Source organism: Acromyrmex echinatior, chromosome 5 (genome assembly GCF_024713525.1).
Source record: "Acromyrmex echinatior isolate Ae372 chromosome 5, ASM2471352v2, whole genome shotgun sequence".
In the NCBI taxonomy this organism is placed as follows: domain Eukaryota; kingdom Metazoa; phylum Arthropoda; class Insecta; order Hymenoptera; family Formicidae; genus Acromyrmex; species Acromyrmex echinatior.
The window spans coordinates 15056354-15082867 of NC_141856.1; the positions used below are offsets into that span (position 1 = coordinate 15056354).

Below are 26514 nucleotides of genomic sequence, written 5' to 3' on the forward strand. Positions count from 1 at the left end.
GATTACTAACAGATTACCTAAATGTAGATCTCCTAAATGTCAATGACTCTAAATATTTTTTAAATCCATTCGGAGATAAAAAAAATTTTATAATGTATTCATGCATGTGTAGCCTGTCATCATATTTGAATAATAAATTAATTTTTACATATTAGTGAGTATCTGTCGATAAGTATCTCAAAGAGAAAATCTCTGTACACAGCCGTTTATAAATAATCGATTACCTTTTTGAGGGATTTAATCAACAACCGCAACCGCGCATTTTCAGCAAATTTAACCAACATGCCGAAATTAATCCAAAAATGCATTACGCGTAAAATGTATGTTTGCAGTACTCTGTTTGTAAATGTAACTACGTAGAGGCTAAAAAAATGCAACTACGTAGAGGCTAAAAATGTGATTGCGTTAAATATTCTTTACGTCTAAAATATTAATTCTTCATAATTTATTTTAACCGGTTTTTCACTGTCGGGATTTAAATAAAATCCCGACAAATTATCCAGTTAAATGTTTATACGTGGCAATTTGGAAGAATTCCCATCCGCAACTACTTCGATCTCGAAGGAAATAACTCTCAGAGGAAACTTTGGTTGTCAAATGAATATCCCTGCCATCCCCTTTTGCTTGCATTATAAGTTACGTAAGTTATAATGGATAGCGCTTCTATTGTCACTTAAAAATATTATTCCAAGTGTGCATATCGATTATAAAACAATCTATCATCGACACGAGCAGCGTTCTGTATTATACCTGCAAGGAAGTCACAAACAATTCGCGACGTAAGTTTCTCGCTCGAGCGGTGTGCCATGCGGGTGGCAAAGCGCGAACTCTTTATTTTCGACGATATCCGGCCGGATGCGAGCGATAAATTCTGCTCCCCGATTTGCCGTCTCGAAGGCCTTACCTTTTACACAGGCAACATATATTTCAGGATCGACCGTCGCTCGTAATTCACCCGGTACGCGTAATTCCCTACTTATGTCCTGACGATTTCTTCGCCCGCTCCGTCGCTACTTCCCAATCCTTCAGAATCGTTTCTGATTCTGGCACGATATCCAGTTGGCACAGGACTGTAATCACCTCGTCGAGTCACCATGAGTGAAGGAGGATCTTGGCAGACGAAGCGCATTTGTTTCACGCACGTCTACACACGCGTGTGCACGCAAAGCCTCTTGCCATCGAAACTTTCAATTGATTACTTTACCAGATTTTTCGATAGAATGATATTTCAATGATCACGGCTCATATTCTGTAGAAGTCTATCGACAGTTGTCGGTATCATTAAGTAGCGAACAACCAATGAAAACCGCGTTTTTTCCTAGGATCGTCCTTGCCATTGACTATCATTAGTTATCGACACCAACAATTGTTGATAGGCGTGTACAGAATATGGACTCTGTATTCATAATTAATTCTTATTTTTTAAGTTTAAAGTACAATCTTAAGATAAACCAATCACAATCGTATTAGCATCTTAAAACATTACTTAAGATAAGAATAGAGTATAAATACTAGCTAATATCTCACGACTGAGATTAATGATCATTGAGTAAAATTGTGACACACGTTTATAATTATTAATTCTATTATAGACTATTATTCGGATAATTATAATTATTAATAATATGTTTAATTTAAAAAAAATAACGCACACATTATGATATTTTTTCGCAATAAATTTTTTGTTTCGATTCTTTATCGACAATGAAATTTTCACCTTTCGTCCGCAAAGTGGATTTTCAAATTTCAGTGCAGATTTTTATTATTTCGAATTGTATGAAAATTAAAAACACTTCTTATATGTAAAAGCTTTAATAACGATTTTTTACTATTATAAATGTTGGATAGCATTTTATTAATTTTTTTCAGATTTAAATTTATCTATCAAAATTCACAATAGAAAATCGACTGCTTTTTAAGTTCAACATTGTTGGCAGAAAGTTAAAGTACTTATTAGCATCATTATTAAATGAATAATTAATTAACTTATGATATTATTCAGCTTCTATTTATATGATTACGTTTCAAGTCCAACAAACTGAATCGGCGCGCAGTTTAAAAAACTGAAAACTGTATAATAGTCAATAAATTTATATATAAATAAATTTTATATTATTAAGCGGCAAGATACGCTTCGATCAAATGTTGGATTCTTTCTCTTATTTTGTATTATTCTATTGTTATGTAATTTTATTGTTATGTAATTTTTTATACATATTTTTTTACGTATTATTTCAAATAACTATAGTGTTGAAATAATGTAGAATTGATACGTCTGTCTGATATTGACTCTCAGTATCGCAATGTGATACCAAACTCTGATTGTGATATGATATTGATAAGACACACGTTCTTGTTGGTCGTTGTGTATTCGTTACATCGGCGAACGATACGTGCATTATCGAAAAAGAGCGCGATATCTTTCGCCGAGAATAGACAATTACCAGGATACCAGATCGAGTATATCCTTTTATTTTAGGAGGGTGTTTCTCCTTTGGTGGAATTGGCGTAAAAGAAAGTCTCCTTGAACAACTAACGCGAGCGTATCGAATTCTATCCTCTTCCTCCCCATTCCCTACCCCGTATTTTCAATCTCCGGTCGAAAATATTATTTGTCTGTGATTCCTCGTCACGCTGCAACGCGTTTTTAGTCTCAAACAAGCAAAATGTATAATATAATACAAAATGTCATGCATTTCGCGTGCGCACAACTATAATGATACTTAATTTGAGGTAATTCTCAAATATTATAACAATCAATTAAAAGTAAATAAAAAATATGTACAATAATATTGTTCATTTTAATTTCCATTAAATCGAATTAACGTCGAATGAACTAAATATGAAACTTTTATCAGTTATTTTACAGAATTACATGTATCATTACTGCACAATTCTTAACATAATGAAATATGTATAATATTCACGGCTGAAACGTTAATTGGAATGAACAATAATGTTTATTGAACGAACTAAAGACAGAATGTATATCTGAATCGCTGGAGTGACCGCACTCGTGCATTGTTCACGCGACAAATCGTGTTACGGCTTGGCTGCTATCCGCAGGATCAGAGACACCATTCGATTCCGCAGCGCGAAACACTCACGGTACGACGTTCTTGGCCTGACCCGAAACCCTGAGGAAATGCGGGCTATTCTCGCGCGAGACGTTCTCGAGACATCCTCACTATGCTACTATCCGCCTGGATGTTTGCGGCGGAAAAGAATTCTGTAGAATTCGCGAGAACGGGTAAACGGCATCCGGCCACAACTCGCGGGGCACGCCGGTCGCAACGTCGAAACAATCTGTGTGAGATCCTATTCCTAATTAAACTCCTATTCAAAGTTTCGAGTAATAGACTTTGAAGTACAGAGTAACTTAGCAGTTTGGACGTGATCTCGTATATCATACAAATTCACATTGCATTCATCTTCTAAAATTATCTCTTAAATAATTCTATCGGATTTCGAATCCGCGCGTTTTTCTTACATTTGTAATATTATACAAACGCGTTATGTAACTTGACGTATCCAATGACGGAGTGACCTAAGAATATTGAGTTCCGTCGATGTTTTAACATACGTCCCGAAGAAAAAAATCCACGAATTAAAATTCACTATCTCTGATCTAAGGTATTGATGTGATATCTCAAACAACATAATTCGAAAGTACGCAATACCGTAGATGTCGGTATTAATATTCTAGGATTATCGCGGGCTACGTGTACTGGAATTTCGACGTGCCTCTCCGCGACATTGCGTCGCAAAAGCGGGTTCCCCTTGGCAAACTCGAACCCACGAAATCCACCAGCGACTCGTTCATTTCCGCAGAATTCCCCACGACATCGAAGTCCCCGTTGTAACGTGCACAAGCATGCTGTTCTCTCCGTTCGCATTATCCGTGCGAGAACCAATTTCGTAGCCTAATTTTAGTCGGATTATCCCACGATAGAATAAGTACATTACATTCTATATATTCAATGTAATTTTTACACTTCGTTCGAAGTAAAGCTTAAACACTTGAAAAGATCGTTCAATTCCTTTGTCTACCATGAGACATAAAAAAATTTTTAATTTATATATTATTGTATAATAAATTATATTATTTAATTTAAATTGTCTACAGGTATAAAATCAGGCTTAAATATCAACTGCGGAAGCAAAATCATTCTCCAACTTTCATTAACAATTAAAATTAAAGAATAATGGCAAATATATATATATAATAGAATTTCAGTTAGACTTCTTCTCATAAATTAGATGGAAATCATTACTTTGACTTATGATAGATGTTGTGTGCGTATGACACGTGTGCGTAGACATCTTCTTCACACCACCCAGCGACATTTCACGCTACGTCAAGCCTGCTGCTCGTTTGAAGTCCACGAAATTGGCTGCGCATCTCTGTTAACGGGCTCCGCCGCGAGAGACGGGATGAATTCCTGCACCCTCGTTCGCCGCTTTTTTCTTCTCCCATTTATCTGTATATATGTACGTTATGTATATACGTGTATATGAACTCTTTTTTTTATTTTCTTGTCAAAGACGATTCCACTATTCGGTATACCCGGATCAATATCTGAGATGCGGATTTTTCATTCTTTGTCCAAATATTATAATTTCGACGATATATCTGATCGCTCTAGAAGTTAGGACGAGCTTCTCGAGTTTAACAGTGGTGTTCGAATAAATTAATAACGTAACGGATGAATTCATGTTCCTTTGAAGCCAACGACTACGTGATAAAATAGAAAGAGGCTTGAATTAATGCAGCCTCGTTTGTTGCTTTTTATGTCATCTTCCTCCTTATCCCTTTTGCTTTCACATTCATGTAACTGTTATATCTTCGATAATTTTCGAGTAAGGTCAAAAATTAAAAAAGTTCGGCTTTTTTGACCTTTTAATGCAACTATTGATTTCAGTCATCAATAGCTAAGAGAAGTCTATCTAAATAAAAGAAAGACTCTGTAATTCGAGTGATCAAAATCATTCAAAAGTGTTCTTTATATATATATATATATATATATATATATATATTAGGTGTTGGAATTAATTCGTAGCGTTTTTAATGAAAGAATGTTATTTATTTCACATGAGCATTAAAAAATACATTAATGAAAGTACTTCCCATCACTTGTAAAACGCTACGAATTAATTCCAACACCTAATATATGTATGTATATATATATATATATATAAAGTTATAATTCATTTAAAATTTATCGCTTGTACTGTACTTAATTTTTTCTCAAAAGTCAGTACAGCATCAGCTAAAAATTTTACAAAAAATTGCTTGAAAAATTATATCAATTTATAATCATTGGCGGATTCAGAAATTTATTGAGAAGGAAATCATTGGCTCATCATAAGCCAAATTTTTTTTAAGGTTAAATATGAAAAGATGGAATATTTAATTATTATTACATTAAAAGAGAATTATTTAAATATATAATTCATAAAACGTGTTAACATAATTTTAAAATATGTCTAAAATTATATTACCAGTTAACACAAAAAAAGAATAATATAATAAAATCTATGTTTTTTATATATAAAAGTTTTTAAATTAAAAAGTTTTTGGAATATCAAAATTATGATTATTTCAAAAATATTAATCTTTTGAGGATTGGCCAATATACTGATCAAGTATAAAAATTTATTTTATCTCTCATTTACAAATTTATTGTTTACTATTATTTACAAATATATTTCCGGCAATATCTCTGGGGATATCTTACACAAAAAATTTAAAAAATATATTTTCGAGCTCCTTACAATTAGCCCTTTCAAACTATATGCCACATGAGGCAGAAATTAAAAAAAATTTTTTTGGATACCATAATTTGTCGCCCCTAAAATTTCTATTATTCTGTATATTTTTGAGAAATATGTGAGTCAATATGATTCATTACCAAATTTCAAGTTTCTACATCAAACGGTTTCAGAGAAAAATGGTTGTGACAAACCGACGAACAGACGAACAGACGGACGAATGGACGAACATGTGAGTGATCTTATAAAGATTCCGCTTTTCTTTTTGAGATACGGAACCCTTAAAATACCTAAAAACGGTTCTATCGCGATTTACAAAAATTTTTTCTTTTGGACTTTCCCTTCTGGACAGAACTGGCCAGTATTCTGGCCACTCACAAATTTGACGACTCTACGCAAGGTGTACATTCAATATATAGATGGATTTTCTGTAGAAAAAAAGGTCAATTTTAAAGGAAAAATCCCTGTCCTCAAAAGATTAAAGATATTTATGATATTTATGACCCATGGTTTCCTCCGCAGATCCGCCAGTGATTACAATTAATATTTTTAACAGCAATTCAGTGTTTGAATACAAATATCTATACAATTGAATATAAACTATAAGATGATTATTATACTAAATTAATTATATTAATAAAATCTACTTTCTGTAATTGTTTAATTAACTGCTTGTCTACAAGCAAAAATACTAAGTTTCAAAGAGTCATTCTATTACTCATGAAACAAACGTAAGCAATTCGAGAAGTTATTTGAAGTATAGCTGATTTCAGCGATTCTGTCATCATTGTAACTACTATGGGTTGGAAAAGCACTTCTCAAAGTGCTCTTGGAGACAAGGATCTACATTATTTATCTACACAGCGTTATTCTCTCTCTTTCCTTTCCCACAACGGTAGTGTCCTGATATTTGCGGCCTCTTCAACATCACGTTGATTATCGCAGACGACGATCTTAAGTCGTGGAGCAACCTCTATGAAAATTTGCTGGAAACAAAGGAAACATCGTTCGTCAACCGTGGAGTTTCGTTAACGTCCGTTTTCGTCGCGTGTTGTTTTCGAAAAATCAACCCTTCTTCGCTACCTCAATAGTATTTACGTACCAACCCCTCGCAACTTCCGTAGATGTACAAATATTCTAATGAGCAATCTTCCACGTCGAGTTTCCCACGTCGATCGTACGACGGAGACTTGGGAGAAACCCGAATTTGATTCACTCTGGCGTTCCTTTGTCCCAACCTACCCCATTCGTCCCTGCCTAAACCAACAGTATCCTTCAGCGCCTCCGCGCGACCCTTCTGTACACACAGCCGAGTGTCTGGACGTGCAATTTGTAATTCCGGTGGAACTCATCGGAGGAGAACTGGCTCGCCGAAGAACTGCCGCTGCATAATTTGTAATTCCAAAGAGCTCCGGAATCTACGAAGCGCTCGTGGGTGATGTGGTAAGAAAGAGCAAGTCGACGATGGAATCGGGAAGAGTTATTGATGGAAGAGACTGTGAATTCACTTTTCCCAAAATCGCGAGTAAAAAATACTTCTAAACGCTTCCAATGTTGACTCAGAAATTTAAAAATAATTATTAATTATCACCAAAACCATATTCTCTTTAAAAAAAAAATGGCGAGAAGTGTAAAATATTTACTGCATATATAACAAAAATTAATCTCAGACTTCTCGCGTTATTCACCGGTGGAAGTTCTCATTTACTGAAGTAGACGCTGGTAGATTAAAGCATAATAACGAAGTAGTTATTCCGCGCGACCCGTCCTCTCTGGGGAGCCGGACGGAGAAAACGGAGGGGGTCTCGTCGAATTAGGTGGCGGACCCAGATTTGTTATTCAAAATTCGCGGAAAGGCGTCCGCCTGCTCGCGCTTCCGGCTACGTTCGAACGTAATTTCCGTTTCACGTAAAGCTTTACCTTCGTGTACCCTTCGTCATGCTTGTCAGGAAAACGCGACAAACTTCATCTGACACCCTCTTTCCTTTGAAATGAACTGCGCATGCACATAAGATGACTCTTGTAAAAATGTGTTACAATTTATTACAGAAGAAGCTCATAGTGTAAATTTAATAAGCTAAAAAATGAAAGTGTCGTACACTACATTGTTCATGCAGAAAAAAATAAGAGCCGTAATACTTTATTCATTTTGTGTGAGAAACGCAAAGCGTTCATTTCTATTTCACGCTGTCTACATTAAATTTACCCTTTTTAAATGGCAGTATTTCTAACATACGTAAAAATATAATCGTCTAGAAATCATAAAGCTTAAATGAAATGTCAAGATTTTATTTTTAGTACCTAGGAATAATCTCTATTCTTATTTTGCAGCAGAATCCTCTCTTCGCCTAATTACTTATTCATGTTAAGATTAACGCTGGCACGGATGCCGCGGCGACGGTGGGAAACGCGCGGGGAATACCGCGGCATTTGCGTCACGAGACCGTAATAATATACGGTGAAGACATTTCCGTTCGCGGACGTTAACGCGAACATCGCGTCCGCGTAAACAAGAAGCGCGGAGAATACACGCCCGCCTGCCTTAATTCGTGAAAGAGTTTCAACCGCAGCCTTTGTTTCACGGGATGTGATATTGCATTTCCATCTGGTGGCTGCCACCATGCTGAGATTTTACGGACTTGTCATGAGCTCGTTACAGTCTCACGTTAACGACATATATCTTAAGGATAGCTCTCCTCGACAAACTCTTAAGAAATAGTACACGGAAAAACGATTTTGCTGAAATATTAGTTTGCGAAAAGTTAGTTCAGCTAAATACAGATTTAAAAGTAATTTTATTGAACTTTCGAAATATTTGTGTAGAAAAGTAATGAGCAATGCTGTAAAAAATTTTGATATTTTAGCAATGAATAATTTAAACGTTCTATATAATTATTTTAATGAAAAAAATTCTCAACAAAATTAATTTTCAGATTCTATTTAACTACATTTCTAGATATTTCAGCAAAATCGTTCTTTTTTTATGCAAATATACACTAGCCATCATCAGCCAAGTTGACATCGAATAACGTTTGTGACCGATATTCATAATCCATTTTTATTTCCAGACTATTTTAAGTAATGTCATAATATTAATAGGACTTTGTTGTTGGTTTATAAACGTCTTAAAATTGTATTTAAAATGGTCTTAAATATTATATAAGAATTGACTATAAATATCTGCTGTTGCTTTTCCCTTGATAAAATAAATATTAATCCTCTCGCATCTCGGTAATTTGTATTAATAATAGCGTCGACTTACGTTTTGTGAGTCAATTTTATAATAATTGCGAAGTGCGTGTGCAAAGTACACACTTCGGGAACGAATTTATGAGTTAACTGCGAAATTGAAAGCGCGGAGGTGGAGAATTATTAGAACGCCCGGACATTATATGTGCGCTCAAGTATGTCCGCTTGCTCGTGACAGCTCGCCGCGAAGAGTGTGCAGCAAGAATTTGCAAATACCGTGAGGGTGGACCGGTAATTTCGAGTGACTAGATTCGCGCTCGTGTCGGGTGTGCAGAGATTACTGCGCTGAACCAGATAGTCGTCAGCGGTCAAAATCCAGGAAAAGCAAATATTCTAAACTTGAGAAAATCGCACTTAAAATTATAACGAAAATTAAGGACGCATAATAGATATCACAAATTCAACATAAAATAGAAAATTTAGATATTAAATGTTGCCGTATAATTATGTCATTTATAATTTGGCTAGAAATTTGAATAAAGTAGCGTAAATTAACGTCAGAGAGCAAAGAAGAATACCAAATAGAAGAAAATTCTTAATTGGAATATATTCAAAATTTAATTAAAATATTATACATTATATTTAGATGATGGAGTATGAGATAAATTGCAGCATACAAGCGTGAATGTCTCGTTTTCATAAAATCAAATTTAAAAAGCATTAAAATAAAATAAAACGTTTTGTCTATAAACACATCTAATTGTAAGTTAATTTAATAATAATTTTATTGAACATTTCTCTCCGATCAAAAAATGTATAAAGTAAAGCATAACTGATTATTTTGTAAGTTAAAAGAGGGTGAGAAGCTAATTAGAAGTCAAAATCGCAAAGTTTTCTTTCATGTCTGACCAATGGTCGACTTTTCTACTGAATCAATCTCCACCAGCAAAAATTCTGCATATTTAGTGTTCTAAATAGAAGTATTCGTCGCAAATATATAATATCCGTAAAATATATCTACATTATCCATGAAAAATATTTTTAGTCAATTCAATAATTACTATTCACGAGTGCTGTTATATGATCTATTTTCAATGAACGAGGTTTTCAGTACACAATTGTATTTACATCGACACGTACTCCCATTGCCCAATCATCAAACTAAAGACGAGAACCCTCTCTATACGACAATATGGTACCACTTAACTGTGCGGCAAACACTCGACGCCTTTTACTGCATTTACGGGTATCTGCTGCATGGGAAAGTGCGGATGGACGAGTGCGGTTGCAAGAGCGACAACGAGGCGCAGACAGGGAGGTCGTAGAAACGAGAAAGAGCGTTAGTTGAAAGGTCATAGGATGTCCATGTCGCATTTCTATCGGGTGTCACGTTTCGCAGTATCAACAGAAAAAAAAACACAGCACGCTCGTCTGTCGTTGTAGAAGCACTTCCGAATGAGCGAAATTCGACGTCCGATAGTTGACGATGCTTTCGCATCGACCATCGTGATTACGGCGGTCGACGGCAATGTGCTACGTGTCGCGTCGCACCCCTCAGTTCTCTCACTGCAGTTTTTTGTGTGTTTCAACCCAGTAGTTCCAACCAAACGAGGAACCCGATCAGGAGAATTAAATCGTTCGACGTTCGCATTTGAAAAAAAAAAAAACAATCACCGTGTGGACATGACAACAATGATTGTCGAAGCATACGTGAAACGATACAATTTCGATAGGACAGGCAGGCAGAATCACACACACACACACAAGAAAATTAAATAATTCCCTTAATAACTTAATTATAAATAACTAGCTAAATACAAAAAGATTAATTTTTTACTAAAATGAAATTCTAATAGTAATGACTGCAGATCGATTATATATCATTATACAGGGAATCGAAGATGACTACAACGATAGTAATTAATAAATATAAAAACAATATACAATATACAATAAATTCAAAAAGATTCTTCTATATAAAGAGAACAATGTATATGTCAGCACTTAAGAAGAATTCACCACAACAGATCCTTTTATATAAGCGACGTGAGGAGGAAGCTGGAAACCGCAGCGGCACGAAAGGCAAGGATTCACATGAGTTTAGACTCTCTAAGCGCTTCTTAAAACTTTCCGTAGTCGTAGCCGAATGCGCTTTACGAGCGGAAGTGCAGTGGCTTTGGTTCAAGCGTCTGGACAACCTGGACTCTTTCACAGTCTCTCTCTCTCTTTCTCTCTCTCTCTCTCTCTCTCTCTCTCTTCTTTTTTTGCGCCGCCGGAAGTACTCCTCTGTCGCTCTTTTGCCCAAGATGCCCTTCAACGAGGGCATCTTGGGCAAGACGATGTATACGAGAACATATACTCAAAAGTGTATTCACTCGTAGACACCGGGATCTTGATGTCTTTACGCGAGCCGAGATGTAAAGATGCATTCACGCCAACAAGGATTCCCCCGAGATACCCGTCCCCGACGATTTACGGACGAAACTAAAAAAGGAAAATAAGGCTCCAAGGATTTCTTGGACGTTCGTCAAAGATTTCTAGATTTTCACCGAGAACTACTTCCTTTTTAAGTATTACCTACATGTGACTGACAAAACGTCCCTTTCTTCCCTATCTTTCTGTTGCTGTTTCTTTAAGTGCTTTCATACATTTTATCCTGCTTGTATGCAAACATGTATAGAAGTTCATTTTAAATAAAATGGCAGTTTTAATTAAGATACGCACAGAAAGAACGTTAAAGTATTTAAAAATTTAACTAGATACAAATAAAAAATAATTTTGTTTGAATTATCAAAATAATTAGATTTGTTCGCGTTGTTTAAAGTCTTCAAAAATTTTTTCACATAAAAGAGATAAATATATTCGGATGTTGAAGAGAGAAAGAAAGACAGAAAGCAAAGATACTGAGTGCAAAAAGTGCAATCAACGCAAACAAACCTATTACGTTATATGGTGTTCAAATCGATTATTAGAATGTTAAATCTTTTTGCAGCATTGTCATTAACATAAAATTATTTATAAATTGTCTTATATAATTATTTTGTGCGCTTGTGTATCTTTCCTAGTGCTTTTTTATCTGGTTATATAAATATAATAATAATAATAACTTTTCTTCTGTATCTTATTAATATAATTAAAAAATATTTTTATTAACCTTTTTATATTACACTATTAACTCTTAATAAAGAATATTATAGTATAGTTGCTACTCCGTAATAAGTTTATGCAACCTAATTTATAACTATCACAGTTATTAGGATAAGGAGTTTTCAAATGATCTAATATCCGCAAGAACAGTAACACTTCCAGTTTCGTAGTAGCAAAGTAAATCTCGCGGAGTTTGAAGCATGACGATCCTTCACCTTCGACTACACTGCATCCCCGATGATAGAAGGTCATATGTTCTCCTGTCAAAGTTCAAAAGCTTCGATCCAACTTTGAAGTTTCATTGTCATCCATTACCGTTCAATCTGAGAGTTCTCTGGTGTGAAATCGCGACTGCGAAGAATGACTAAAAGAAACTTTCTGCGATCGAACTTCAAATTATTCACAATTTAATGTCTTAATGTTCTCGCGAATATTCATTTATAATAACGATTAAAACTGAAATTTGTCCATTTTGCCACTTTATCAAGAATTTTGATACCAAGATTAGTAATAAGGAAATAAAAGAAATGATATTACTTTCTCGATCTTAAAAGAAAAGAAACTGTTTTTCATTTCCGTTCATTTCCTTTTTGTACGTCTTAAAAAACTGACTAAAGATAATCTATTAAAAGCTGAAGCAAGGCACCTAATGAGGCTACACATATATAATTAACTTTACTACAACATGAATATATTTTCCGTAAAGCTAAAAGATCTTTCTTTGTCAGTGCTTCGAAGTCTGACAACTCTATTCTCCGCAAGCTTGCGTTTTGTCGTTTTATTCAAACTGCGATCAATCGGCAAATCTTTTCTCTCTTTCTGCCATCGACCATATCAGAAACTACTGATAGTCGAATATCACGACAGAATCAAAAGCTTCTTCAACTTTAAAGCATCGTAAAAGAATGATTGAGATACTCCTCGATAATAATACAGAGTTGACAATATAAGATTTCTTCTTCGAGGATTCTAACGAATATTTTTAAAAAGGCGTTGATTTGATTCAAGAAATTGGCATTTACGTAAATTTATCTGTATCTTTATGTCAAATGACAGAGAATATTAAAAACTACAATGCCAAGCAGAATTACCGGGAGAACACTGGCTTATTACGCTCGGTACCTCCCGTCGACTGCGATTAAAGATCTTTTAATTAAAGTCCAGACGATTTTCCATAAAGTTCCGACGTTTTCCTTGCGATTATTCGTCATTCAGAATGAAAAACTAAATTAGATCGCCGCGCGCGACAATACACCTATCGAATCGATCGCTTACAGAGTGCGTCTGTACCAAAAGAATTAATTTAAATTCCTTTAATTAGACAAAAGTGCTGCTTCAGCGCTCGCAAACGTAGTTACGTTTTAATTACTTTTCTTCGAACAAAAAGAGACTATGACACGTAATCCAAGGAAAAAGAATAAGATTGCGATTAGATCTGTGATTTAATTGATGAGCGCTGTAATGAGATTATACACAATTTCACGCTTTCAGTTTAAAAATTAGAAGTGAATTAAAATGTCTAATACAACCGTTTGTCTTAATGGACTAACGCGAAACGAATGGTTCGAAAACTCGTGAAGTTGTAGATAAAAGAGAACACGAGGTAATTGCATTTGCATATGAACTTTGCAACCCTCCGCGGCGCTACCGGACGCATCGATCTGATGCGTGGATGACCATACATATTGCATTTAAATAGAATTTTTGATCTCTCCTTCGAGAATAAATATGGCATGCTATAATATATACAGAAATGATAGATAAAAAAAATTAAAATTAAATTATACTATAGTTCAATATACAGTTTTAGACTCGCCGCACTTACTGACGACAGATTTTTGAAGTCATTTTGAAATAAAAAAAAATCTAATTCCAAAATGTCAAACTTATAATTGTTAATATTAATATAAACATTACGCAAGTAAAGATAAAATTACTGATATTTCTAACTATTGATATTTATTACTATGCTTAAGAAAATATTTAGCCTGGACATTAAAATGTTTATCTTAAAAAGACTTTAGGGATCTGTCATTAATAGGTGATACGTCAAAAACACTCTGCCTAAGTAACACGATCTGACTATTTAGCTGATTGCGATAGCAAAAATATAGCTAGTATTATAACGCCCTGCCAGCCTTAATTGCAGCCAAAACTATTTTAGTTGTATTAATAACTGCTAATAACTATTATAACAACTAACAGAAAAGCCAAATCGCAGCCAGCTATTTTGGCTGCGCAGGCAGCTGTAAAATAGCTGTGACAGCTAACAGAAAAGTCTAGAATGTTAAAACTTTTGCAATTGTTTTGATAATCCAATAAAGTTATTTTCTATATCTATACTTAATTTTTTAGATGCTTTAACAAAATTATTCGTAGATGAATGATATATTCGTAAACTCATAAATATTGTATACACACCGTACATACAATAAAGAAATGTGATGTATGCGAACGGATTAATTGTATATCACCATAAAAAGAAACGAATTTATATAAAAAGCGCTCGGGAATACGTAAATGATTTCGAAAATCACGGTGACTGCGTAAAATTACAGTTCTTTATGTGCACAACGATGATTGTTCCAATCACGACATAAATAATACGAAAATATTATTTATGTAAATTATTTTAATCAAATCCCGATCGCTACACATAAATAATCAAGTAAGTAGTATCGTGGATGCGAGTGCACGAAATTCGCAAGTGAAACGATACGTAAAATGGCACTTACCCAAGCTGAATCCGGAATCCTTCACGTGAATGACCACCATCGGCATCAGTACCATCACAACGAGGTTTATGACATGGAACACCATTCCCGTGCCATGAGCTATGATATCCTGCGACAGAACATAAAGAGTTACAACAGGAAGTGGCTTGCATACAATGCGTATGGCACACAACATCGTCGACGTAAAATGACGGCGGAGGAGCTAAACTGATGGACGTAGTGTTTTACAAGCAAATTCTATATAATAAGCATTTTCTTGTACAAGTTACTTAATGCAAAGAAGAATTTACAATTTATATTAGAAAATATTAAAGTATTTCACGGTGAATTGGCTGGGAAATGAAAAAATTTGAGAAAAATATATACCTTGATAAAATGTCTTGATACTTAAATTACATCTAAAATTTATGAATACATTTTTGTCGTTTGCATTTTATGTAAGAGATTTGAATTATAAAGCATCGTTAAAATATAATATCAGCTATCTCATAAATACTGAAATACTACACTTCTAATAAGTTAACAATACATTCTTTATTTTTTTTAAATTATATCTTTAAATATACTTTAAATATACTTAAATATACTTTAAATTGCGTAAATGCACAAAACATGCACATATTTCAATAAATAGCTCGTATATAATAATTATAGATAACTATAGAAGTTAATCGCACAAGTAAAGAATCGTCAAATATTCACACGGAACGACCGCACTAAACATTTTTCCGTACTTGCCGCGATCACAATTCGAGAAATATAATAATACGAAACAGAGAGCAGTCGCATCTAACTGTTCGACAATTACTGAGCGAATGACAATAGAATACAACGATTTTTCGGAACTACAAGGTGAAGGTTACGCGCCAACCGTTCCGAAAGACTACGTAGCAAACGAATGATACATAACGGCTTTGTTAAATTCAGCTTGTTTAAATTCGGCTTGACGTATTAAACTTTTCGTAGAACTGCTCGACTCAACGTCTGTTATACCGCGTCACCGCGTCGCTGCGTAGCCAAGGGCATCTCTATTGTCATTCATGGCGCGAGACTCGTACGAGTAAGTAGTGCCGTGAACTGCTCCGTGTGTCGCCGTTATCTTTCGAAACACGACAATTTTCGAGACACGAGAAAATCCGATTATTTCTATAAACATATCGCGATCATTTAATTGTCATTATTAACTTGTCATTATTAATTGTGAGTATAAGCATGTCGAGATACGACTGTTCGAAAAAATATGTATACGTATATCGTGCATTTTATCGTTTCGCAGCAGAATCAAAATGATAAAGAATAGGAACTTTAATTTATGCTTTTTTACTCACATTTTGTTTAATTTATGCACCGTGATATCAGTAGTTAGTTCTTTAACATAATAATTGTTCATTCAAATACATATGTCTTGTATTTTTCGTTGATTATATAATTTTCGGATTGACGAAAGAATGAAACGTTGGCTAAAATAAGTCAGTTAAAGGAAAGCATAATAGAAAGCATTGGTAATTCAATAGTATTTATGATGAAAAAACACATAGAGAAAATTTCTTTAAATTTAATAAATGTAATCATTGGAATAGTCCAACAAAATCGATTCTTTAATTTAAGAAATGCAATTGATTGCATTCAAGTTAAATTTTTAGGATTAAACAATATAGTTTTCGTTCAAAATTAAATTGTTTCAATGAAATAAACATAAATAGGAATGTGTTGCATCCAAATAAATCTTTCTCTCTGTGTATTTATCTCCGACACACATCAATTGAAATAATTTTTACAAGATATTGTATTAAAAGACATTTTCCGACAAACATTTATCAAAATTAATTTTAAATACAAGAAACAGAATAAATTTATAAAATATCAAATATTCGTGCGGTAATAAATCAGTTGACATACGACCACGATATTTGTTTTTGTGTGATGTATCGCGTCACTGTGTACAGAAGATTACCTTCACATAACAATACTCGAATAGATAGATCTATATAGCGTTATCTATCATTCCTCGATTTCTATAAATAGTTAGCAATTATGCATTAAATGTTTCATGTAGTATTTACGTGTGCTCGATATTTCTTTTTGCGAGTATTTTTATTTGTTAATTCATATCCTTCCACAGATACATTTTAACGCGACGGAAAAGCTCAATATCTAAAAGCCCAACGAAGCTAACGCTGCCGATTTAACTGAATAAACGAACTGCAGTCAGTTTGTCGTGACGCGTCGCGTTCGGAAATGGCGTGCAAGTAATCAGATTAAAAGACTTTTTCTAAGACCCATTTGATTTCCAACTTATTTGTCGATTTAAAGTGCAGGCTCCCAACGAGCTGTGTAGATATTTTATCACGGACTTTATAAACAGAAATACCGCGTACAGTGTCGCATGAAAAACTTTTACTTATAATTAATCCGTAATTATTTATATGCCTAATCGTAATTATTCACGAGTGTTTTTCGTCAGTGAGTGCCATGTGAAGAAAAGACTACAACTTAAATATCCTCAGAGGAAGAGGAGGCCTAGGAGAGGCATCAGGTGCCGACGGAGCAACCTTGGGGTAAGTAATTTATCGTTTATATAAATTAATTATTAATAATATTAAGCATTTATTTGTTTATTTGATTTAAGAAAGATCAGAAAAAAAGAATTTGATACATAAATTCTTAAAAACTTGTATTTAAGAAAAGCTTTTTATTAAATTACATATTATACTAAACATTATATCTATTTAAAAATAAATATAAAATTCGACACGTATAATAATTATTTTTAAAAATATTAATTATCTTTTGAATTTTGGTTTAATTTGAATATTATATTCGTATGTTATGGAATTGTAGTCAATGTAGCTGATAATTCCGTCGCTGCGCATCGATCGATGAGTGTATATATAATAAAATAATTTTCTTTTATTGATATAACGGATTTATGAAAAAAATTGTACTAGTTATGATATTTAGATGAATTTATATATTTAATTAATGCCAATATAATATTATAGATATATATATATATATATAAATATATATATGACATCGTATCGATCCGTTATCTTAAAATAGAGAAACTCTAAGACAAATTAGATTATTAAATTCAGATCATTTAATCTTGAATGTATTATCATTTATCATTTGTGCGAGTACATCCTTTCATAAAGGAATATATTTATGCGAAGACAAAACTCGTAAAGAAAAAATTAGAAATCATTATATTGCTATAGTTTATATTGCATTAAGCGTATCAATTAAGAACATTATGAGAATATAATATATTAATAAAAAAATTCGATCCATCATGGAACGTTTTTTAATAGCTAATTTTAGTTATATAATAAATTTCATTAAATTAAAAAATTCACAAATAATAATTGTATGTGTTCGTGACAGTCTGTCTTGTAACGTGTCAATTTTGTTCTTATATTTTGTCATCTTTTGTCTCAATTAATAATTAAATTTATGTCAATTAAAGTAATTTATGTTAAATGACATGAAATCCAATTTATATTTCACGGAATTTTATATTAGACCAAGAGGTCACTGTAGTGATTTTGTTACCCATAACAGTATTTTGTTACTCATAGCGGAAGTGAGTAACCTTTTATTTCATGTAAAATGTAAAAACAATACATATATATATATTTAAGCCCGGTCGCTGTCGCTTGAAAGGGAGGGCTTTTCAAAATATTGCAGATTTTGATTTTTTTACTGAAAGCGTTGTACTGAATGTTGTTGCAATCGATAGTTAATATCTTTATTCCTAAGACAGGCGGACTCTCATACCTTTCAGAAAGGTGTAAAAGATCGCCATACTGAGTCAAAGGTAAATTTAAAAAAAATATATATCGATTACGACAAGATTGAATTTCTGTCTACTACTTAATTTTGATATCAATTGTCGAGAAATATGATTCCCATATCTAGATGGTCACGAAGACAGCGATACCTATCCAAACATGTACAATTTTCTTACTCCATGTAAAATTGTATGTATTTAGATAGGTTTCAATACAATGCTTTCAGTAAAAAATTCTTTTATATAAACATTATTAGTTTCGGCGCATTCGTAGCATCGTGTAAAGTTTTATAAAAATAAATTGCAATCTGAGTATTTTAAAAAAGAGAATTTTTAAAAAAGAATTTTTGTGACAATTCTTAGAACAAGCTATTAAATTATTTTATGATTATATATCGTATAACTGCGAAAGATTATTCATTTAGTAAATATCCGTGTAAACAATTTAATACTACGAAACATTGCAAATATTATGAAACGTGCAAAGATAGCGGAAAATTATTACGGTTATATAAACTCTGCACTGATATATTTATAATTTTGTATTTCATTAAGTAAACAACCCTGTTTCTCTGTTTGGGCTTTCAACGTGCTCGGTTGCAAATGCACGGGATTCTGATGGGCGTAAATCATTGACACGTTGGTGTACATAATATATTGGCAGCAAAATGTAATTTGCCTTTATGGTGAAATAAACAAAAACTTAAATTAATTCCGCAATGATTTATTTAAATTTGTGTATCTCTCTTATTACGATGGAGATGATGGATTGATGAAATTCAACTAAGTTATTAATAATACATTTTTATAATCTTATATTCAAAATGAAAAAGTACAAATGCTTGATTCTTTGTAGAAATTGAATTTCCATAAAAATATCGTTAATATGTAGAGCTTAATTTTCGTTTAAAATTACTTTTGAATCCAATACACAAGTTATACATACAATATATAAAAACGTGCACAGCGTCTAAAAGGGCGACATTTTTATATAGCAAAGAGTAGAATTATAAAGAGCAATAACATGAATGAAATTATCGCGAATATGCAAAAGATTACTACGTGAGATTACTACGAGATTAATTATCAGAACAAAATGTGTTACAAAGGAGGACATAAATCACAGTCGTCGTCACAACGCTCACAATATTGAATCACGGTATTTCATCCGTGCAATAGCGCAGTTGGCTGCTGTTATAGGATTCAATAAAAAATTACACACCCGTCCGGGACAAAAGGTTAATTATTTAAACGCGCTGTCGGACCCGTTTGACAAAGTATCGCATGAGCGTGATTTATCACCGGCAAGTTATTATGGCGCGGAAACAAACACTGACGCTCGCGGTGAGAAACATTCGCTCGCCCGGAAAATATTTCGCTTCCGCGTCGCGCACTGCAGGCCTGGCTGCAAAAACTTCTTGTTTTATAGTCTCATACTTTGCGAAGTTTTGTATCTGAAGTAATTACCCTTAAAGACTAACGGTACATTTCATAAAGAATGCAGTTTTACAGTTCCTTCGGAACTCAGTTGGTGAAGGATGCAAGGGAGATCCTCAGAGAACCGTTAAAAAAATTCCATCGAAAGCGTGTTGTTTAGCGAATTTTATATTAATTAATAAGTTTCGTTAGAAATGATTTTTAAAAACCTACAATTTATATTATATTCAAGTCTATAGAATATATAATCATGATAAAATGTAATTTTAAATGAAGTCCATGAAAGCCAACACTGGATGGAATTATGTAAATGTATTGATAAAAATTAAATATAATAGATATTTTAATCCTTTGTTGAAGTCATCTTCAGTAATAAAATTAACAAAATAATAAGAATTATTACGTCTACATTGGATATAACAGAGATACCAAAATTGATAAAATTTTTTTCAGTGTTATCGATTTGTGAAATTTGATGAATATCATGTCTTAAAAATTATCAACGAATGTCTTTAATATTTGATAGAATATCAATATGTCCTAAAAATTATCAATAAATATCTTTAATATTTAAAATACTTAATTGTGAGTCAAATAATAAAAAAACTAAAATATATATATATATATATTTAATGGTTATTTACATTATCATAGTCTAATGTACAAAACAATAAAAACTTATATTTGTAATAAAATGATAGTTTAAACTAAATGCACAAAATAAAAGTGTACAATTATTTTAAGCTTATAAAAGGCTGACAAACAAATGTCTATATTTAGTTTTTACCAATACATACTATATATTTTTTTACACAATTTCCATTCAGTACTGACTTTCATTTGATATATACATATATATATTTATATATTTATATATTTGAAATATATATATATATATATGTATATATTTGAAGTATATTATTTTATTTTGATTTAAAGTCATTGTCTTCACACTCTATTATATAAATCGTAATTGTTTTCAATTATTTAAAATTGTGACTTGACAACCCTAAAACTTAATAAAAATTTTATCAATAAAAAACAAAGAGTGCAATATACGCATATCTAAAATAATAAAACTCAAAAAATATGTAACGGATAAACGGTATCACATGAATTGAAAATTAAAATCCACTCGTGATGATCATCGAGTATCCGAATGAAATCGTGGAAAACAGAAAGCATGTTTTCCGGTTAAATATTTATTGAGCGCTTGACCCAATTATGATGTACAAAAGAATACCATAAATTTGATATGAAGATAGATGCATATTGAATATTTAAAAATTTGTACAATACAAACCATTACGATCCTGTACAAATAACACAATAGAATCAGCAAAAACAAACTTAATCATATAGATGAAGTTTTTTAATTAATAATGAAAATTATTAACAATAGAATTTTTTTGTGTAAATATATAATATAACTGTATAATAAGTACTTAAAGAAATAAAAAAATTTTATTAATTCAATAATAATATTAATGTTTTAAAATGTAAATATTATTGTTGAAACACCATTTCGTTAAATTTATAAATAAGAATTATTTTATTAACGTAATTATTTGAAATATATTTATTTATCTATTTATTAAAGCTAAGTACAAAGCGTAAATGCTGAATAAAGCCTGGACTCTATGTCCCGAAAATGCATATATTTATTATGAAAGTCATCATATCTTTAATACTGGCGCGCCGCATATCATTGTCACAGTTAACACGGCAGTTAAAAAATATAACTTGCAACCGAACATGGCCGATAAGTTTTCATGCCATCAGATAACTACGTGTTTAAATTATTAAACGGCACGAATTGAACATGCAGGTCGCATAATAAAACCCGACAATTTCATTCGAATAAGCGCGATCACATAAATGGTGAAAATACATGCGAAAACGGGAAATAAGTTATCTGCGTGCGATATGTTATAGTTCTGAGTATTAATTTGCTATATATTATTCATAGGGGAACTGCGCACTTCGCTCTGACCGAATTATTCATACAACGTTGTAATTATGCGTTCGTCATTAGCCGAATTATTAGTCGATTAGCGGCTGACGATTAATCAGTGAGTAATTATTGCGTGCGCTGGCGAGTATCGGCAATAGCGTTTGTATATCAATGGATTTCATTTCAGAAAAGGAGATCGGCAATTGAGTTCGATGCTTGGACAGACATTGTGAATTGTATCGAGCTGATTATACATCACGTTAAGTAATTGCATATGTACGAAGGCATTTATATGTTATTGGCATTTATATCCCATATACAAGAGAATATTAATATGAATATAAATTGATATGTACTTGCCAAAATTAATTATTCTTAACTTGATAGATTGCTGTTTCTAATATTGCAATTTTACTGAAGTTTCATTACGCAAAATAATTGAAAATTTATATCTTCATCCGCGATTACTTTAATCTAGGACAACTTTTCGATTCACATTCGATCATCGCGGAATTGCCGTATAACGTAATTAGAAATATATCTACATTATGGTTTAAACGTTTATACTAAATATGTAAGGAAATGAATGATTGCATATAATCTCCCCGTCATGCAATCATTATTCATTTCCTTACATAGTTGTTAATTTACGTGATGACTAGAATCGACAACTACACGCAGCGACGATAATCGGACATTTCAACAGTGACGATCTTTACGACAGGGCGATAAGAGAACAGTGTGCGAGAGATTCGATGTTAAACCCCTGCCGGTATTATCGGTGTAGATAAAGCACTATGTATGGCACCGTCGACTTTCACCGGGAAAAATATCACCGCGTTTATCTGCTAGCCGAGGAATCGTCAAATCGATCGAATTGATTTGTCCGCAAACTTCAATTGAGCAGTATTCTTGGACGTTATAATGATTGTCAAAAGAGACAGTAAAAAAACCTCATTACTAATCTGCGATGATATAATTATTATAAAAGAGCATTGTTTTTTAAAGTTCCATTTATCTTTAATGATAAAAATTGATACAATATTTTATATTATACTATACAACACATTAATTGTACATCATATTTTTATCAATACAATTTATCAATAAAAATATAATACTAGATAGTAGATAACGTTCATAAAAGAACCCCCAAACTGAATAAAAAAAGTAAATTTAAATATTTTATGATAAAATGTATATATATAGCAAACAAGTATATTTTTCATCATGACAGATTAGAACAATTTATGAAATAAAATATACTCTTCTTATTGCCGCGAACACACAGCAATGTTTTAGAATATTTCACAGAGGTGGACTCGACAGTTCATCGACAGTTCACCAAGCTCAAGAAAGCTCAAGGAAGGGGAAAATGCAATAAATGTCTCCCCAGTTTCAGTACTTTTCCTTGGTTGTAGAAAGTTACTTGTCGCGAGTTCCCCATATCATTATATTATTTAGTTCTCCGTTCCTCTACAAAAAAAAAAAAGAAAAAATAACCAGTCAGAGGTGAAAAGCGTGCAATGTATCTCTCAGTTTCTCGTGTTTATTTCTCTTTGACTTTGTCTTTCCCTTTATTTCTGGTTGTTCTCTTCGATGCTCACTGCGGGTGTTACAAGAAGCGAAAAAGCGCACGAACGAGAGATGACTTCCCTACGAGTCAAGAATTCTCTTTCTCGCTTTTGATTATCTAGGACTTCATACAACAAAACTTGAACGCATTCATTTCCGAAGAACGCGAACGAATTTAATAGAATGCAATTGCTTGCTTATTACCCAAGTCATCGCTCTGACTTCATAAGTCTATGTTAAATAAGATATAATTTAATTAGTCTTGTTTAAGCATATTTTAAAAAATAGCATAAATATCAACATTTTGGAAATATTTAAAAAGGTTCCTTAATTATATAATCAAATTTATAGTAATAAATATAAAATGAATAATATTTTCACTTAAATATACATTTTGTTTCTTAGTATTAATCATTTCTTCTTTTTAATCATTTATAAATATGCTCTTTAAGATACGTGTATAGCTTTGAATAAAACATAATATCGATGTAGATTAATAAAAATCTGTGATTACAGTGATTATCTCGTAAACTATAGAGAGAATAAATAAATTAATCAACGTGAAATTTCACAAAGCTGTTGGTGATGCAACCTCGTCGATTTTTTTTTTATTTCCAATCGATACAATGCAAAAGCGTCGACGCTATTAGGGGCAATAAATTACAATGTAACGCCTCCCTTGTCGAACGAGCTGCGGTATCGCACGACTATCGTTCAGTCGATTACCCGGATATTGGATTTGCTCACTTTCCGCTCGTACGACCCTTATACATATGTATACCAAAATATTTGGAAGAAAAATTCACTCACCACAGACAGTCCTTTCTCGATCAGCAGACAAAGGCCCACCGGCACGGTAGAATCTGCAAAACAAATAAAACGAAAGAGGTCATTTATCGATCATACGGCTTTACGTCGTTTTCTCTTCGCAAATTTGTCGCTTCCTTCTGTCACTCTCTTCTTTTAGAGAGAGAGAGAGAGAGAGAGTTTTTGCCTTCCTTTTCTCACTTTTTTAAAATCAGCCGAACGTCGAAATGTGCAGCCGGCCGGTCCCAGCCAAGGGGAAGAGAGGAAGTGACAAGGGCTTGTCACTCGGAGTGACGGTATAGAGTGAGAGAAGGGTGGAGAGAAAGAGCAAGAGGAGGAGAGGCGAACGTGGCGAAGGCTGCGCAGCGAGGATAAACGCTGCTGGTGATCGAGAGCGTCGCTCTCGATGCATTCGGTAGGGAGGAACATAAAAAAAGGGAGGAAGAGCCGATATCCAGCTAGCAGCGACGAAAGCGTCTCGTCGATAAATCATCCAAAATAGCACTCGATATAAAGCGGAAGTACGATTGGGCGCCGAGCCCGACGTACGCGCACACGGAGCTCGTGAAAAACAATATCGTCCCCAGTCCCTATTCTGCGGAATGAGAACATGTATGTTATGTAATCATTTATTCGTCTAAATTTTTATCGCAGATCATCTGCGTTTTACTGCTGTCTTTCATTACACTTTCAGTGCATAAAGAAAATGTTACATTCTGAAGTTGCAAGACGAAACTTGTAGACATCAATTCCATCAATCAAAACAACCTTTATGGTATTAATTGAGGACACAATGACAGATTTAAAAAAATGTTTTTATTTACATAACTTTACTAAGTCATTGTAAACCGTAATTAATAATTAAATAACTTAAGGAGTAATTCGTTAAAAAAATATTTTCTCTAAGGAAAAAATTACTTTTTTGTTCTTAACTTTTCTTAAAATCTACTTCGAAAAAATTATTTCCGAAGTAGTGAATTTAATTCAATACTAGGTTCGATATGAAATATTCACGAATTCATGTAAAGAAAATTTCTGATATTCTTAAAAAAGTTAGAATACGCTTCTCGATGTATATACTCGGTGTATAACTTTTAACAATTTAAAATTGTATTAAAATAAAAAACGCAACATCGCGAAACAAAATAATTTTAATGTATAAAAGTTAATGTACGAAAAACAATCATGGCAGAGAGAAGAGTGTATTAATGGATCATACATGGAAAGAACGAATATCGCTGAAATATTTAAAAATTTTAGCTAGGTACAGATTTGAAAATAATTTTATTGGACCATCAAAATAATTATGTAAAACGTTCAAGCGTAATAATAATAATAATAATAATATTATTACCAAAAGTTTTGACATTCTATAATAATCAGTTTGAATATTTTACACAATTATTTTTATTTTAATTACTTTGATGGTCCAATAAAATTATTTTCAAATGTGTATCTAACTAAATTTTTAAATACTTCAGTAAAATCGTTCTTTCCATGTAGTAACTATGGAGACGATATCCGATTATACACTTCGCACTTGTAAGCGAAGAGCCACCGTTCGATATTAAATCGGATTCGCATCGTATACGAAATTACGCTTAAGCGGGATTATTCGAGGATCGATTCTAACAACAGAATTTACGAAATACACAATTCCTCTTTTATTTTACGTCATTCTTCTTATCGTTCCCCGCAATCGTTTCCGGAATCGAGAGACGCTTTCGAAGATTACGTGGATTTTCGGCGTGGATGGGCCATACGATAGCGTTCGCTGTAGCCGGTAAGATTTCACTGCGAGAGTGGTTCGTCGTATTCTTCAAAGTATCGTCCGCTTCGGGATAAAATATGGGTGAAACTTAAATAAGTTTAAGAGATGCAACCGGATGATAGGCAAACTCGCAGAATTGGGAACCGCGAAAGCACCGTGTCGAGGAGATCTACGCGAAGAAAATCCGGAAATGCATTCGCCTGCGGTATCAAAGATTTTGATAGTATAAATTATGGCATTTTAATGAAAACATTGGCTGAGCTTCCAAGATATTTAATCCTTTTGAGACTTCGAGAAAATACATTAATATACATTGTGACTCCAGTTATTACAT

The 26514-nt window shown here is 33.0% G+C and overlaps 1 protein-coding gene across 1 annotated transcript in view; it reads right to left on the reverse strand.

The window, feature by feature from the left end:
• Positions 1-26514, reverse strand: part of mdy (diacylglycerol O-acyltransferase) — a 101875-nt gene that overhangs the window by 40509 nt on the left and 34852 nt on the right. Inside the window, exons 4-5 of the mRNA XM_011065035.2 lie at positions 24413-24465; positions 14844-14952 (exon numbers count right to left, since the gene is read on the reverse strand). Coding sequence (XP_011063337.2) covers positions 14844-14952; positions 24413-24465 — 162 coding nt within the window. The remainder of the gene's footprint in view (positions 1-14843; positions 14953-24412; positions 24466-26514) is intronic.